The sequence below is a fragment of the Orbicella faveolata genome, unplaced genomic scaffold, assembly GCF_042242905.1.
Source record: "Orbicella faveolata isolate gen_17 unplaced genomic scaffold, um_ofav_v1 contig_48, whole genome shotgun sequence".
Classification (NCBI taxonomy): domain Eukaryota; kingdom Metazoa; phylum Cnidaria; class Anthozoa; order Scleractinia; family Merulinidae; genus Orbicella; species Orbicella faveolata.
In genome coordinates, this window is record NW_028301578.1 from 7,492,955 (window position 1) to 7,507,042 (window position 14,088).

General features: G+C 43.2%; 1 protein-coding gene and 2 pseudogenes across 1 annotated transcript; 2 read left to right on the top strand and 1 right to left on the bottom strand.

The window, feature by feature from the left end:
* The first annotated feature begins 17 nt into the window (after positions 1 to 17).
* Positions 18 to 1,049, top strand: LOC149096285 (uncharacterized; annotated as a pseudogene).
* A 1-nt stretch (position 1,050) lies between these two features.
* On the bottom strand, positions 1,051 to 2,784 carry LOC149096286 (uncharacterized; annotated as a pseudogene).
* A 3,426-nt stretch (positions 2,785 to 6,210) lies between these two features.
* Positions 6,211 to 7,971, top strand: LOC149096287 (uncharacterized). The gene has a single exon (XM_089281232.1). The coding sequence runs from the start codon at positions 6,522 to 6,524 to the stop codon at positions 7,863 to 7,865; it is 1,344 nt and encodes a 447-aa protein (XP_089137358.1). The 5' UTR covers positions 6,211 to 6,521; the 3' UTR covers positions 7,866 to 7,971.
* Positions 7,972 to 14,088: the final 6,117 nt, after the last annotated feature.

The following is a 14,088-nucleotide window of genomic DNA, read 5'->3' on the forward strand; positions in this document are numbered from 1 at the left end:
GCCGACTGCAAGTCAAAATGAAGGGCTTCGGCAAAAAACTTTATGACCTCTTCACCACAGAAAAGAGGACAGGCAGGCAACAGCTAAACCCAAAACTTTCAAAAGAGATCAAAGACTCTCTTGGCCCGATGGCACAGGAAGTTATTGATAAAGAAAATGAGACCATAAGAACCGTCCGACAAAATTTGATAGACGCTGAAAAGCAATTAAAAGAGGCGGAAACACTCGCCGCGGAAAGGGAAAAAGCCTCACAAGAGTTACAGGAGCTTAGGCAAAGAATAGAGAGAACGCAAGCAAAGATTGATGCAATTCACGATGAGCATGGGTGCAATGTTGAAAGTGAAGCAGAACTGCGCAGACAGAGGCAACTGCAAAAGAATTTACAAACAGATTTTGAAAAAGCAAAAAAAGAGGTGGCCGCGCTTGAAACACAAGCAAAAAACAAAGAAGAAGAACAAGCAAAGGTCGACAGACTTAGAGCAAGCCTCGCGGCAAAAGAAAGTGAAAGAAATACCATCGAAGAAAGGCTCAACCAAACAAAACCGTTGGACGACCTGAAAGAGCAGGAAAGCGAGCTGCAGCGCCAAAACGAGGAAGACCAGGCGATCATCTAAGATGAGAATGCCTCGCCCTCCGAAAAAGAAGCCGCAGAAGACAGAGTGGCAGAAAGAAAGGAGGAGATCGCGCGTTTGCAAACTCAGATCGCGGAAAGGGAAAGGGGGCGGCCTCTCTTGGAAAGGGTCAAAGAGATCTTCAAAAACTATGGCGTGACATTGACCGCTATTCTTCTAGCCGCCGGGACCACAATCGGAGCTGTCATCGGGGTCCTCACCAGAGGTTTGAAAGCCACCGGCAAAGCTTTGGGAAATGCCCTCAAAGATATTGCCGCGAAACTTGGTTCACTGCTGCCCGGGCTGATTGGCTCGATTGTGAGCTTCCTTTTCAAAGCCGCCGGCCAAGTCGTCGGTTTTCTGGCCGAGCACACCTGGCTGCTCATTCTTGCCGCGGTGGCCTTTTTGTTCGAAAAATATTTTAAGAAGCAGCGTTAACTTACCGCCAAGCCATTAACAGCAAAGCCGACAATCCTACTACACCGACAATGACAGCCGTTTTGTTAATTTCGTGTTGCGGTGTTTTATCCAGAGCCTCGAGCTCTATTTTTTCTGCCGTTTGCTGCGCTTGTTGAGTTTCGGTAGAAGATGGTTTCCTGTGGGGTTCAACCCCACGCCCCGGGTCGAGGGGCTTGCCCCTCCTTAATTCGGCTGTTGCGGCTTTGTGTATCGGGTTGGACGGGTGGCTGTTGAGTGGGTTAATTTTTGACGGGCCGCCTGCCATGAGTTTGAGCTCAGCTTTTTTTGTCTCCCGGTTTACCTCGTTGTTGACCCCCAGTTTCATATCCCGGAGACCGCCTGTTTCAGCTTGTTGTTGTAACCGATTGTGCTTGCGGTGTTGATAATCATTTGCGTGGTCATGAGCCAGGTCATGGGGGCTACAGCGAGATTGAGCCTGACCTTCGCTTGATCTACCGCGAGCTGGTACCTTTGCACACTCGCGGCCAGGTCGGCCTGTGTGATCGCGCTTTCCATCAGCACCAGGAACTCGCTTCGGGCTTCTCTTGCTCGACCGCCCGAACCGAGGATGCTGCTGCGGACGTTGACTTGCGCGCACAGGACACAGTAAACGAAAGCCTCGATTGACTGGTTGATTCGCGCCAAGCCCGCCTGCGTCAAACCATTCGCGGTGTTGGGTGCAAACCAGTCCGATTGGGTATCAGAAGCGGCCCCCGGCTCGATGTAATAGATCAGGTTTCCTTGATTAGCTTTGCCGCCTTCATCGCTGAATTTGTTCCATCCCGGGTATAGGTAGTCAGTTTTCGCCGCACCGCTCGCATAGACGTAAACGCTACCCAGGCCGTGGTTTGCCCAGTGCGTGTAGCGGAAATCGCTCGACGGATCTATACCGAACTCGTTGCATATCCTTTTGTACGAAGCAACGTCATAATGATTATTGTATTGGTTGAAAGGCGGGTCTCCGGGCAAAGCGCTCATGCTCTGAATACCTCCAAGCTGGTACAAAATGCGCCTGACCGTGAAGTACACGTGGAATTTATAGAAAGCTCTTATCTGCGGGGGGAGATCCATCCCGCTGTCAAAGATTTCGCGAGAAACTCCGCCCCCCTGTGTCGCGCAGAAAACCACGAAGTTGAGCTGCTGCGGCCAATATTTCATGTCGGGCCCTCCTAACCAGTGTTTTGATTCGGTTCCAGACGTGTGCCCCAGTTTGGTGTCTTGAAATATTTCTCTGAATTTTGTCGTGAAATATTGGTCAGGCGTGACGTAGATTTGGATTGCGTCGTTGAATATTTTTTTCAAGCTTGGCGCTTTGCCGTCGAAAGGTACCGCAGGGATGGGCAGGGAAACTTTTGAACCAAGCGGCGTCAATTGATAAGGAAAACCACCGCTGTCTCCCAAACCAAGCGCCTCTTTCATTTCCGCGCTCCAATGGCGCCTGTCTGAGCCGAAGACGCTTTGAAACGAGTCTTCGTTTTCTTTGAAAAACACCTCCGCGGTCACGTTATTTTTCTCGTCGACACTTCCCTGCGAAACGAACCGGCTTTTGTCCGCTTTGGGGAAGCGGGTTAAAAAGTTTGTCCATGCCTTTTTCTTCGCCGCCTCCGCTTTTTTTAACGCAGGACCATTCCACAAATTAGCCATCTTATTTGAACACAATTTTATTTGTTAAATATAAAATGGTTGTTCTCACTATTGTCACGCAACAGAACGGGCAGACAATATATTTTGAAGAACCGATACCGAAAGGGCATTTCATGAAACTCATTTCTTGCAGTTTGTACAACAGCTGGGACACTTTGAAAAGGGAAGGTTCGGCCTCCTTGGGAGATAAAAACAAAGATAGAGCTTTGTCAGCTAGTAAAATACTCCCAGGGCTTTTTAATAATTTAGAAAGCATGGCAAAAGAAATACAAGGTCTGTTCGCAAAATATAAATATGACCTTGTAACAGAAATAAATCAACCTCTTGGCCAGCTTGTAATCAAACATTTTGGGGGAAAACCGATTGAACTTGATCGCGATTTAGCCGGTTTGTTTAATATTAAGCGAAATTTGGCTTTTATGGCATTCGTGAAAAGGCTTACAGCTCCAACGACATATTTTATTTATTGTAATTTGATCGACACAGAACGGAATCTGTTCAATGGCAAAAGGTCAAATGTATTAGCCCTGTTTGATGTGAAATGGAAGCCTTATGAAAAGGTAAGCTACCAGGGTTCTCCGCAACAGGTTTTGCGAGACTGCTCTACAGACGAGTTCATAAATAGCATCACCATTAGCGTCAAAGATGAAAATGGCGAACTCTTTGATTTCAAGGGCTTCCCTCTTCTTTTTGAATTAGAGTTAAATTAGATTTCTATATATATACAATGTCTTCGGCAAATCTGTTGCCACCAAGCGCGCCGCCTGCCGAGAATGGAAGAAAAATCTATCCAAGCCTTCCCGAAACGACAAATGCCGAGAATTTCCGGCTAACCGAAATAAGCAGAATTGAAAAAGAAATATCTGCTGAGGTCGAGCATTACAGGCTTGTGTTGAAAAAATACAAAAAAGCCCGGAAAGCGCTTCACTATTCCGTGGTTGGCCTTGGCGCTGTCACGGCAGCTCTGTCTTCTGGGGCTGTTGCAACATCACTCACTGGTGTTGGAATTGTTGTCGGCGCGCCTGTTGCCGGGATAGCTTTATCTGGCGCAGTTTCCACTGGCCTGTCCGTTGTCAACAACAAGGTTAATAAACACTCGAGAATCCACTCGCTGGCTATTGCAAAACGTGACTCGATAAACTGCTCTGTCTCACAGGCTCTTAATGATAATCGGGTTTCTGACACGGAGTTTCAACTGATCACACGTGAAATGTAGAAATATCGCCAGCTTAAAGAGACTTTACGCTCGAACTTTGCGCAAATACAAACAAATCCAATCCAGCCAGATATTGAAAAAATAAGAAACCAGGTTCGGGACCAGGTTCGGGAAGAATATAGAAAAAAAACTTGCGGATTAAACAGCAGATTTACACTAAATTTTGAGCGAAAAAACACAAAACTTTCTCTTAGTCTTATCAAGAACAGGTGATTGTGTTACACCGCGTTACCTTTACGCGTGACGTTGCGTGACTGGGTTATGTTACTGTCACGAGTGACGTTGCGTGACAGCTCACACAAAAAAGCAAAATCCCTGTCGGGGGGGTGCTAGTTGGCTGTTCTTTTGCCTAGCCCCGGCTAGGACTTTTCGCGCCGCTGACAAGGCGGCTGTCCCGTTTTACCTCCGGACGAGGTTTGACATCCCGAGGGACCTCTGACCACCCCCCAGTCACCACTGGGCCGGGGCAGGTTCACCCGGGGTTGTCACCGTGGACGGTCTCACCCCATATCCCTGTCAAGCGCCTGTACGCGCCGTATTAGGAATCAGAGGTGGCCACCCTCACATCCCAAAGCACCATCATTTGCTCGCTGATACATGGTAAAACTACTCAAGCTATATACATTGATCCAGTCGCCTCTCCTTTCACTTGTGGTGTTGCTTCTCTGTCCTTTGCCTAAATTCACAGGTTTTCACACATACGCATGCGCTTTTAGGTGGGGAGATGATGTCATGCTTGAGCTATATTTAGAGGTTGGCTGAATAAATTATATCCCAACAGTACTTCTGAAGGCCAAAATGATTGTGCCGTTCCACGCTATTTGCTTTATTTTTACGGAACTTTCTACGCCCGTTTGGCAGAAAGAGGTCAGACATATAACATATCAAGTCGTTGAAGCCATGCGAGAAGCAGAGAAGACTTAAACAGGCTCGATCGAGGCCCTTCTTCAAGGAATAACACATGTTACGAGCGATCGAACGCTGTGATCGAATCTTGCTATTTTCTCGTTTCCTCCTGCTCGCTTCACTTCGGTAGATTCTGTGGTGAAAAAATAACTTACAGCGCGTTGACTGAGCGTATTTTTTTCCGTGAATTCTGTTCTGGTTCGTTATTTCCGGCCCAAACAAAAAATTCTTGAGTTGTCCTCCATGTTTTTCTGTACTGCTCGTCCAAGGAGCCTGGGGAATATTTGGTTCCAGTCTTCTGAAAAAATGTCACGCAACCCGCCGATTTCAAAATAAAACTTTGCTTCGGACGAAGGTTTGTCGCCGCCTTTTTCGCTAACGCTCCCTGCCAAAAAGGAACCACTCGTGCCAGTCATAACCGTCCCAGGAGCATACTTTAAAAAAATTCTTGTACTCAGGGCTCGCTTCTACGAGAGGTATTATCGGCTGTCTTAGCGTGGCTTTATGAACAGTTCCCTCCTTTTCGAAACAGGGGAAACAACACTCCTCGAAATAACAGTCCGGATATTCGAAACAAATAACCATCGGCACAATCTGCTCCCTGTATTGACAGAAAGGCAGTTTTAAAATATTCTTCTGTACCTTGTCCCACCCCACTTCCTTTTTTTCCTTATTTTTATCGCTATGTACTCCTTGAGAATCATCTGACGAAGCCCTGGAGGGAGGCTTTGAATGGCCTCTGAAAGTCCACCGGCAGCCATGACGGCGTATACACTGTGCATGCACTTCTCCAATAGGAAAACTTTTCTGGCACAATTTTGTATATACTAGTGAAGGGCATATCCGCGCATATTGATTACAGACTTTGCAGCTTCGCTGGACTCGCTATTTTGCCTAATTTTACTGCTGTGCTGTTGCGTTACACACACAGTGGTGGCACAGCACTCACAGACGCATTTCTGGCACAGCACACATTTCTGGCACAGCACACACACACACGCAGCTCTGGCACAGCACACACATATATAGTCGGGGTTCTGGTCACAAGCGAACGCACCCAGTGCAAGCGTAACACAACACCGAATCTTCAGATGAGGTGTTGTGTTACGCTTGCACTGGGTGCGTGAGTGCTGTGCCAGAACCCCCACTATATATGTGTGTCGAGAAAAATATGGTACTTCCCATTGAGAAATTTGCGTCTTTTGTACTATTTAGGAATACGATAATGTTACACCACCGTATTGTTCAATTTCCGCTCTATGTTTTGTGAAGTGGTCGCTTACGGGAGGTTTTTTTTAAAAAACAAAAGAAAATTTACAACTTTAAACTCTAAAAGTGGTCGCGATCGCTTAAGAGAGGTGGTCGCTTGCAAGAGGTTCCAAATGTAGTGATTTGCCTTGGAAACTTTTGGTATAGACTGAAATGAGGAAAGGTTTCCAGTAGTAAATATTTCCTCATCAAAGCTGGAAACATAAATCCAAAGTTCTGCTCCAGTTGCAATTCTTAGTTTAATTTGATATAAAACGAGTTACAGTTTAAGTACAGAGATCAGTTAATATTTTGCAATGAGAAAGATTTGGATCTTGTGGAGTAACTGTATATATTTAACGGAAGTTAGTGGGCAAACCGTTAGTTCCGTCTGCAGTCGTCATTACATGAATGAAATGACGCAAGAAGAATGACTGATGCCTTTCTTTTTTCTAGAAATCCCCCAACTCGCAACACTAGACCAACTGAAACAGCGTGTTATGGATACCACCATGAATTACATCGGAACGCTGGCTAGCTATATGGGGTATGCATGGTCAAGTGGGTGCTGGGCTAAAAGGGTTGGTGAAGATTTTCGCAAGAAAGGCGACACCTGGGAGTCGACATACAGAGAAGATCGCTGCGAGCTTAAAGGTGGACCCAAGAAGGACGTTCGCTTGAAGATCACCTACGAAAACTTTGCCTTCACAATGAAAGATGTGAAATTTGGAAAGTCAATCAAGCCCCCTATTACCTTGGATCAGGAAAAACAGCTGATGAATTCCCCCGACAGAAGCTACAGCAAGGTCGCCACAAACAGAAAGAGTAACCCAGGTTATTCATCTGAAGTGCACGTTGATATTCGAGTTGCAAACACCCTAAAAAACGTCCAGCGAAGCAGTTGGGATTCCTATTTCGGAATGGAAGCTGGCATGGAATACGAGCCACCAACTGCGACAGGCGGGGTGGGGTTTTCCGCCAAAACAAGTTTTAGCTACGGATGGGGTGGGGATGAAGAAGAGACCACTGTCACTAACGACTGGCACATTTTAAAGATTGTTGAAAAGAAAGCACTTCCACCGAAAACCTTTGCTAAATGGCATGCATTCAAAAAGCCCCAGACAGTGACCATTCCCTACACAGCTACCATCGTTCCTACATTCTCTGTTAAACTGGAAGGCTACATGAAATGGGGAGGAGGTTACCATGGAGCTACAACCAATTTCCATCAGGATCATGGCGGCTCTGGTGATCGTAAGGAGGTGGAGCACAGCTTTGGAAGTGCCCACAAACCATTTTACGAAGACCTGAAAGACCAGGTGGAGCAGAACATGCACCCTTGGCAATGGCATGTTATGAAGCAAAGATACCCATACGCAAAATTGTACATCGATCAGCTGACAAATAAAGATTTCTATGCATTTACTATGGAGGGCCAGTTTGAGGACACCACAGAAAATGAAACAAAGTCATATTGGTATCCATCACGACCCATCGAGGAAATGGAAGAGGAAGAAGAAATGACAAATTTGACTTCACAAGCCGACCAAGCGGAAAAGTTCTCAGGGTTTGCACGCATATTTCCTCCGACACCCAAGGTCAAGATTATCGACAACAGCAAGGAGCTGGAAATTCCTCCTGTCAAGAACTTTGACGACCAAGACGAAGCAAAACCTGAGCCTAAGGTGTTTCCTCGTATCCATCCCACGGCACCCAAGGTTAAACCCATTGATAACAGTAAAGAGATGAAGCTACTTCCTATTGAAGAAAAGGACGAGTAAGACTGGGACTGAGTTAAAAGCAAGCTGTTTGAGTGTTTGCTAGAATGTAGAGTGTACTCACTCTCAATGTAAGCCGATTAAAGGAAGAATTATGCACTCACTTACGCCAGCTTTATTGATTAACTTACTATGCGCCTTTTTGCTTTATTCAGGGTGAACCAGGGATGGTATGGAGGCTAGAGCACTCACCTCTCACCAGTATAGCCCGGGCTCGATTCTGGCCCGGTCCCATATGTGAGTTGAGTTTGTTGTTGGATCTTGACTTGCTCGAAGGGTTTTCTTGGAGTCTCCAGTTTTCCTCCCTCGTGTAAATCCAAGATGTCCAAATTTCAATTTGAAAAGGATAAAGGAAACCAGCTAGGGCTGATTTATTTACTTACAATGGAGTCAGGCTAAGAATCATCAGTCTTCTCCTTTTTTTTCTCAGCCAAACTCTAATTTAAATGTTTTATAATTTTGAATATCCTTTAAAAGGTAGCATCATTTGAGCAATTTCAATTTAATTTTTTTCACTACCAAAACTGTATTGATAAGTTTATCGACTCCATTAAGAGAAAGCCCTACTCTGAGATCTTTTCTGCCACTCTAGACTCAGGCACTCTGTTAAGCTTCCCGCAAATGGTAAACTTCACTGTGTCTAGGTAAAGACTAAATCCACTACGGAACCCGATGGATGATCGAGCAGGTACCCGTTTCTCGAAGGTCCCGAAACGTTTTCGCGCCCGGAACGCCAAAGCAAAATATCCAAGCTTACGATTACAGAACTGTTTATGAACAGAGGTTCCCATTATGCAAGAAGTCTTAGGCGTACGCACCTTTCTGCTTTTAGATACTGATAAATCAAAAATGGCTTTAAATTGCAGGCCCGAAACGTTTCCGAGGCTTTCGAGAAACGGGCCCTAGGTCCGGCGTTTAACTTTTGGAATGTTGATTCTCTCCTTAATTGTGCTCTAATTCAGAATACCCCTAATATTTGGTAACTTCTTCCATGCTCCTGGTATCTTGTTCAAAGTTCGCTTTATAGTAGTATTTCACGGGAAAACGCCGTTGTTATTTCTTGTTTGCCGTGCTTTCCTCGATCGTGCACACAAACTATTTACCTTTGAAGAGTTATTCATGATCTTCCTAACTAAAATAAACTTTTAATCTGGGGGTCACTATTTCAAATGCTGTAGTAACTAAAACAATTATTCAGCTTAGTAGAGGTCAAAGTAGAGATTATAGGTAATGTTAAGTCTTCATACGAGTGAAATGGCCCATCAGGACGAATCTTATCCCGGTTTCTGTAGCATGAAGCGACTTGGAGTATTTCTACTCCTCCCTGGACGGGATGCTAGTCCATCGCAGGGTTACCCCCAGCATTAAATTCGCCAGTACCCATTTATACACGTGGGTGGAGAGAGGCACTGTGAGAGTAGTGCCTTGCACAGGAACACAACACATTGTTCCAGGCCAGGGCTCGAACCCGGACCGCTCGATCCGTAATCGAGCGCACTATTATAACCATGAGGCCACCGCGCCACCCACTTTGGTGACTGATTGTTAATTATTACAAACTTAAAGCTCTCAACCTTTGTGAGTTCGAGTGCGGACTGATTTGTCTTTTGCAGCGATGCAAGCCGGCGCATCAGCTCATTATTTTTCAGTCGCGTAACGGTGAATGTCCTTCTTTTAGTCTTCTCGAGAATTGAACCATCTACTAAAATTTCTAAATCTCATTTCAAAACTGTTACGAAACGGAAAAATGTAGCCTTTCGCAGTGACGGAACGGACAAAATCCAACCTATATGAGTCGTAGAGTTTAAGGCGACCGACCTACATTACCATTAAGCGTACCGTTTCGTTTCCCACGTTATTAAAGCTGATTAGTTAAAGAGGGGACACTGCTTGGTTTGAATCAAACAGAAAGATTTTTTTCACTGGGTAACAAGATCACTTTACCACTGTTTTTAAAACAACACTGCAAGTTGTCGTTCAGTACCCTTTCAGGGAACTCCAAACCAACGATTTTTTGAGTTTGAATTTATTGTAAATATTGGATGCGTCCATAAATCTCGTGAACAGAGTAAGCGTTTGCAGTTGGCGACCATTTCTCCGCTGTTCATTACAACATAGTCAGTCTTAATTTCAGAATAATTAGATTTCTAAGCTAGTGACGTACTGAAAACACTTCGCTGACAGGCGCAGATAAATTCAAAGTTAAAGTTTCCTCGGCGAATTAGCTTAACATCGTTTAGGCCTTCGTAAAATGATCAGGATGAAGCCAAAGTATGATTATTTTCGTTCCATCTAGCAATTTCTTCCGAACATCTGAGATCATATACGTTATTTCAAAGAAACTTTCACAAGCCAAAAGTAAAATATTTATTAGCTTTCTTGTCCCACCCACGCACGCTAACTTCCAGCCGTCAAAATCATTTTCAATACCAAAAAAAATATCAACATCATCGTCCCAAAGTCGTAACATCGACTTATCCTCGGTTAATCAACACGTTAAATCTATCGTCGAAGAAGAACCCTCGTGTGTACGGTTCGAATGTAACCTGTCGGACCAGTAAGTGTAGTCTTATATGGTATTGTATATTAATACATATAGGCCGAGAAAGGAGACTCTTAATTGAAAGATAAGATCCTAGTATTCGGCATTTTAAATGAAAGTATTTAACTGGACCTTCTGTTAAAGAAGGAGAGTAACCAAAGTGATGAGGAATTGAATGAAACATGACAGGGTACATGAGGCGTGCTGTGGCAGCGGGTGGTGTGGTAGCTTTTACTGCCAGACCCGCCCCCAAAACTGAACACGAAGAACAATAGTAAAGAGACGAAGATCAGTGCCCGTATAAACTTGGCAAGGAACAGATTAAGTGATTGATAAGAAACGTCTTTCTTCACAAGTGGATAGAAGATTAACAGTGAGTGCATTGATATAGGTCAATAAGTATTGCGCGAACGACGTTTTATGAATAACCCCGAAGAAGCATCTCACTCCAAGCTCCATAATTCAAATATTAACTAGCTATAGATTAAGCAAGAGACTTGGCTTTTGTTTTCTGTTTTTGTTGTTGTCGTTGTTGTACGTACAATCTACTTAAGTGCCAAATGCGTCAAGTGGTGTCCATTTAACATTACTTGAAACATGACAATCTCAAGATTCAGTAGCTAATTATCTGAAAACGATGAGATTATCTTCCTTCAGTGAGTCCTTAATTTATTCTGAGCAGCCATCAAGTATCAAGTGAACGAAGGATTACGATAAAGGCGATCACTGAACTAAGGATATTGTGTTGACAAACCTCGCCAAATTCTTAGAACTATAACATCTGACAATTACTACAAAGAATTGATTTTGCGCTTGAAGTCTACAAAAGTGGTCTGGTAGAAGTGTCAGAAAATTTTAACTCTCTAGAACTAAGTGACATATATTCCAGTCAAAGTGATACGACAAATTAATGTACTGGCAGGTCACGACGTGAAGGGCCTCAAAAAGCCAAACCCTTTATCTCCAAATCAAAGAAAGAAAGGAAATATTAGTTTTATGATTGTCCTTTCGATCATGTCAACACCTGTTGGTTTCGATAGGTCGATGGTATTGCAAAACTTCTTTTACTTACTCGAAGGCCCGTCCCGTCCCGGCATTCTCGGCTAACACCAATACTTGGCCAGCATTCATGCATAAACCCGGTTAGAGTTAGGATTTGTAAGAGTGAGGCTACTAAACAATTTAGACAACAACATTCAAATCTGGCCTTACACTTGCCACTCAGCAGACTGGCAGCTTAGCTTCAGCAGGTAACGTTATACAGGTCTTTTCGGTACCGTGATGTTAGATGGGTTGCAGCTTTGCGCGATTATTCACTCGAGTCGGTTCAGATGCTTGATGACATGCAAGAATTTTTGCCACGACAACAAAACGGCAACAGCAACAACATCCTTTATTTAAAGATGATGCTATAAAAAAAAAAACAAACTAATAAAAAAACCCTCTTCTACCGTAATTGACGTAATCACATTATCATCAGTCTTAATTGTGCCATCGGTTGATAATGAAAGCATCATCATCTATTCTATCTGTGCGATAAATCCACAAAACGTAAGTCCTTTACGTTCCTTTTTTTACGGTTGACAAAGAACATGAGATAACTGAACTAAGCATAGGAGCGTTCTGTCTTCCAGTGAAAAGATCTTATCGGTCATAGTCGATTTTTTCATTGTAGTGAAGGCTGGGCCACATGCTCGCATGGATTCTTTCTTGGAGGGTTCCACCGGGGGTCTAGTGACGAACTAAAGAGTATCTAATGGGCAGCCTGTTGCAAGCCTTCTCTTCATCCATACTCGTACCCAGACTGTTATGACCAGGATGCTGGACAGGAAAACCTGCGGCAGTGCAGAAGGGATGGCTTCCTATTGGTTGGATTGTACCGAGGAGCTGGAGAGCAATTGTCGAGCATCAAAAAGTTCAGGTGTTGCAAGATGCTTGAAAGTAAGTTGATACACCTTCACCAACTTTTATGTGCATTAGCCGGGCACGTAAAGAAGTACTGGAATAAGTAGAGTACTTGAAATAAGAAAAATGTCGATCAACACAGTTCACCGTCCTTGTGTTACATAACGACTCTAACCTTTACCACAATAGCCTGGTACATGTATTTAAGGGAGTACTGGAAGTAGGTTATTTGAATAAAGAAACAAAATCGACCGGAATGTGGAGCATAGCTAAACATTCTTGGACTGCATCAGGGCTCCAACCTTAAATACTCGACATTCTGTCGGATTCGATTGCAATAAAACATGAAAAGCTCTGACATTGTCCCCAAACTGCTCGGATTTATTAGCGGTAAGTTTGCATCTCGTCTATTTGCAGGTTCAAAAATTACTTGCCGATTGCTATCAACAATTAGCAATAATATGTATCGGCGTAACTTTTAGAAATAGCTTTGAGATAGTTTTCGTAATTTTTATTGTTAGGTGCAAGGGCGCTGACATCACTTGACCAAGCCAAATCGCGCGTTATGGACGTAAGGTTAAATAACCTAGGAACACTAGCGCATGCTATGGGCTACGGCTGGACAGGAGGTTGCAGAACCAAATGGCCTGAGATGGACTTTAGAAGAGAAGGAGAATAATTGTGTGTAGTAATACCATAGCTGCAACATTGTGACAGATACACTGTATTAGATTATTAAGAAACGCCTATGATACATGTATTAACTAATTATTTAAAGTGTCTGTTAAGTTAATCAGTTTTTCTTAGAGGTAATTTACTCACCATGTCATGGTTTAGTTAAATAATTGCTTTTTTGGCTTGAAAATGATATTTATTGTTCTTGGTTTATGTTGCTCTTAAATCAATTTTGTGATAACCTGCATTGGGCATGGCATAAATTCAGTAATATTTTGCCAACACGAAATGGAGAACTGGGTCTTAAGCAAAGTTCCAGGATTAGTATTTTTGTAGAAAGAAAGAGTTGAGAAATTTGTGACATTCTACCGACAGCCTTGCCATTCGCAACGTCCAATAAGGCTAATTTGTTCCCTAGTGTTGTTCAAATAATGTTCTCTAATTTATAAATTATTTCAATCTGTTGTTTAAATGATTGCCTTATAACCCCATGTCCAGCTTGGGTGCATGTAGGATATTGATGTATTGTTTATCCATGTTGCTGTAAATTATCTTTAATTGATGTGTCAATCAAAACATATCTTGGATATGCTGGCTTTTTCTGGCAAATGTACCTATGCCTCATAATCTTTGAGTGCGTTTGGTTGTGCAGTGCAGACAAAATACAAATACATAATATAACATACTCATAGCTTACTTATAATTCTTGGTATAATTTATTAATAGCAAAATTAATTAATGGTACCCAATTACAGCTCCTGTAGTCCACAATCTCAGTCGAGAAAAAGAACAAATCACTTTGGAATTGAATAATAAAATTATTATCCGAAGCCTATGCAAGTATTCATGATCAGCAACAAAATATCATATTTATCGTTCATGCCAGAGGGATTTTGCTCATACTTATACTTTGAGATATGGTGCAAACTCTTTCAGCAGGAGGAGACTCCATACGAAAATGAAGATGGTTAATGATCTTTGGGGATCAAGTTAGAAAACAAAACTTTTTAACTTTTTACATGTGTATACTATTTTGGTATTTTTTGTGAGATTTCATTTGGTAGAGATTTGGGGACTGCGTATTTTGTAACCACTGCATTTCAG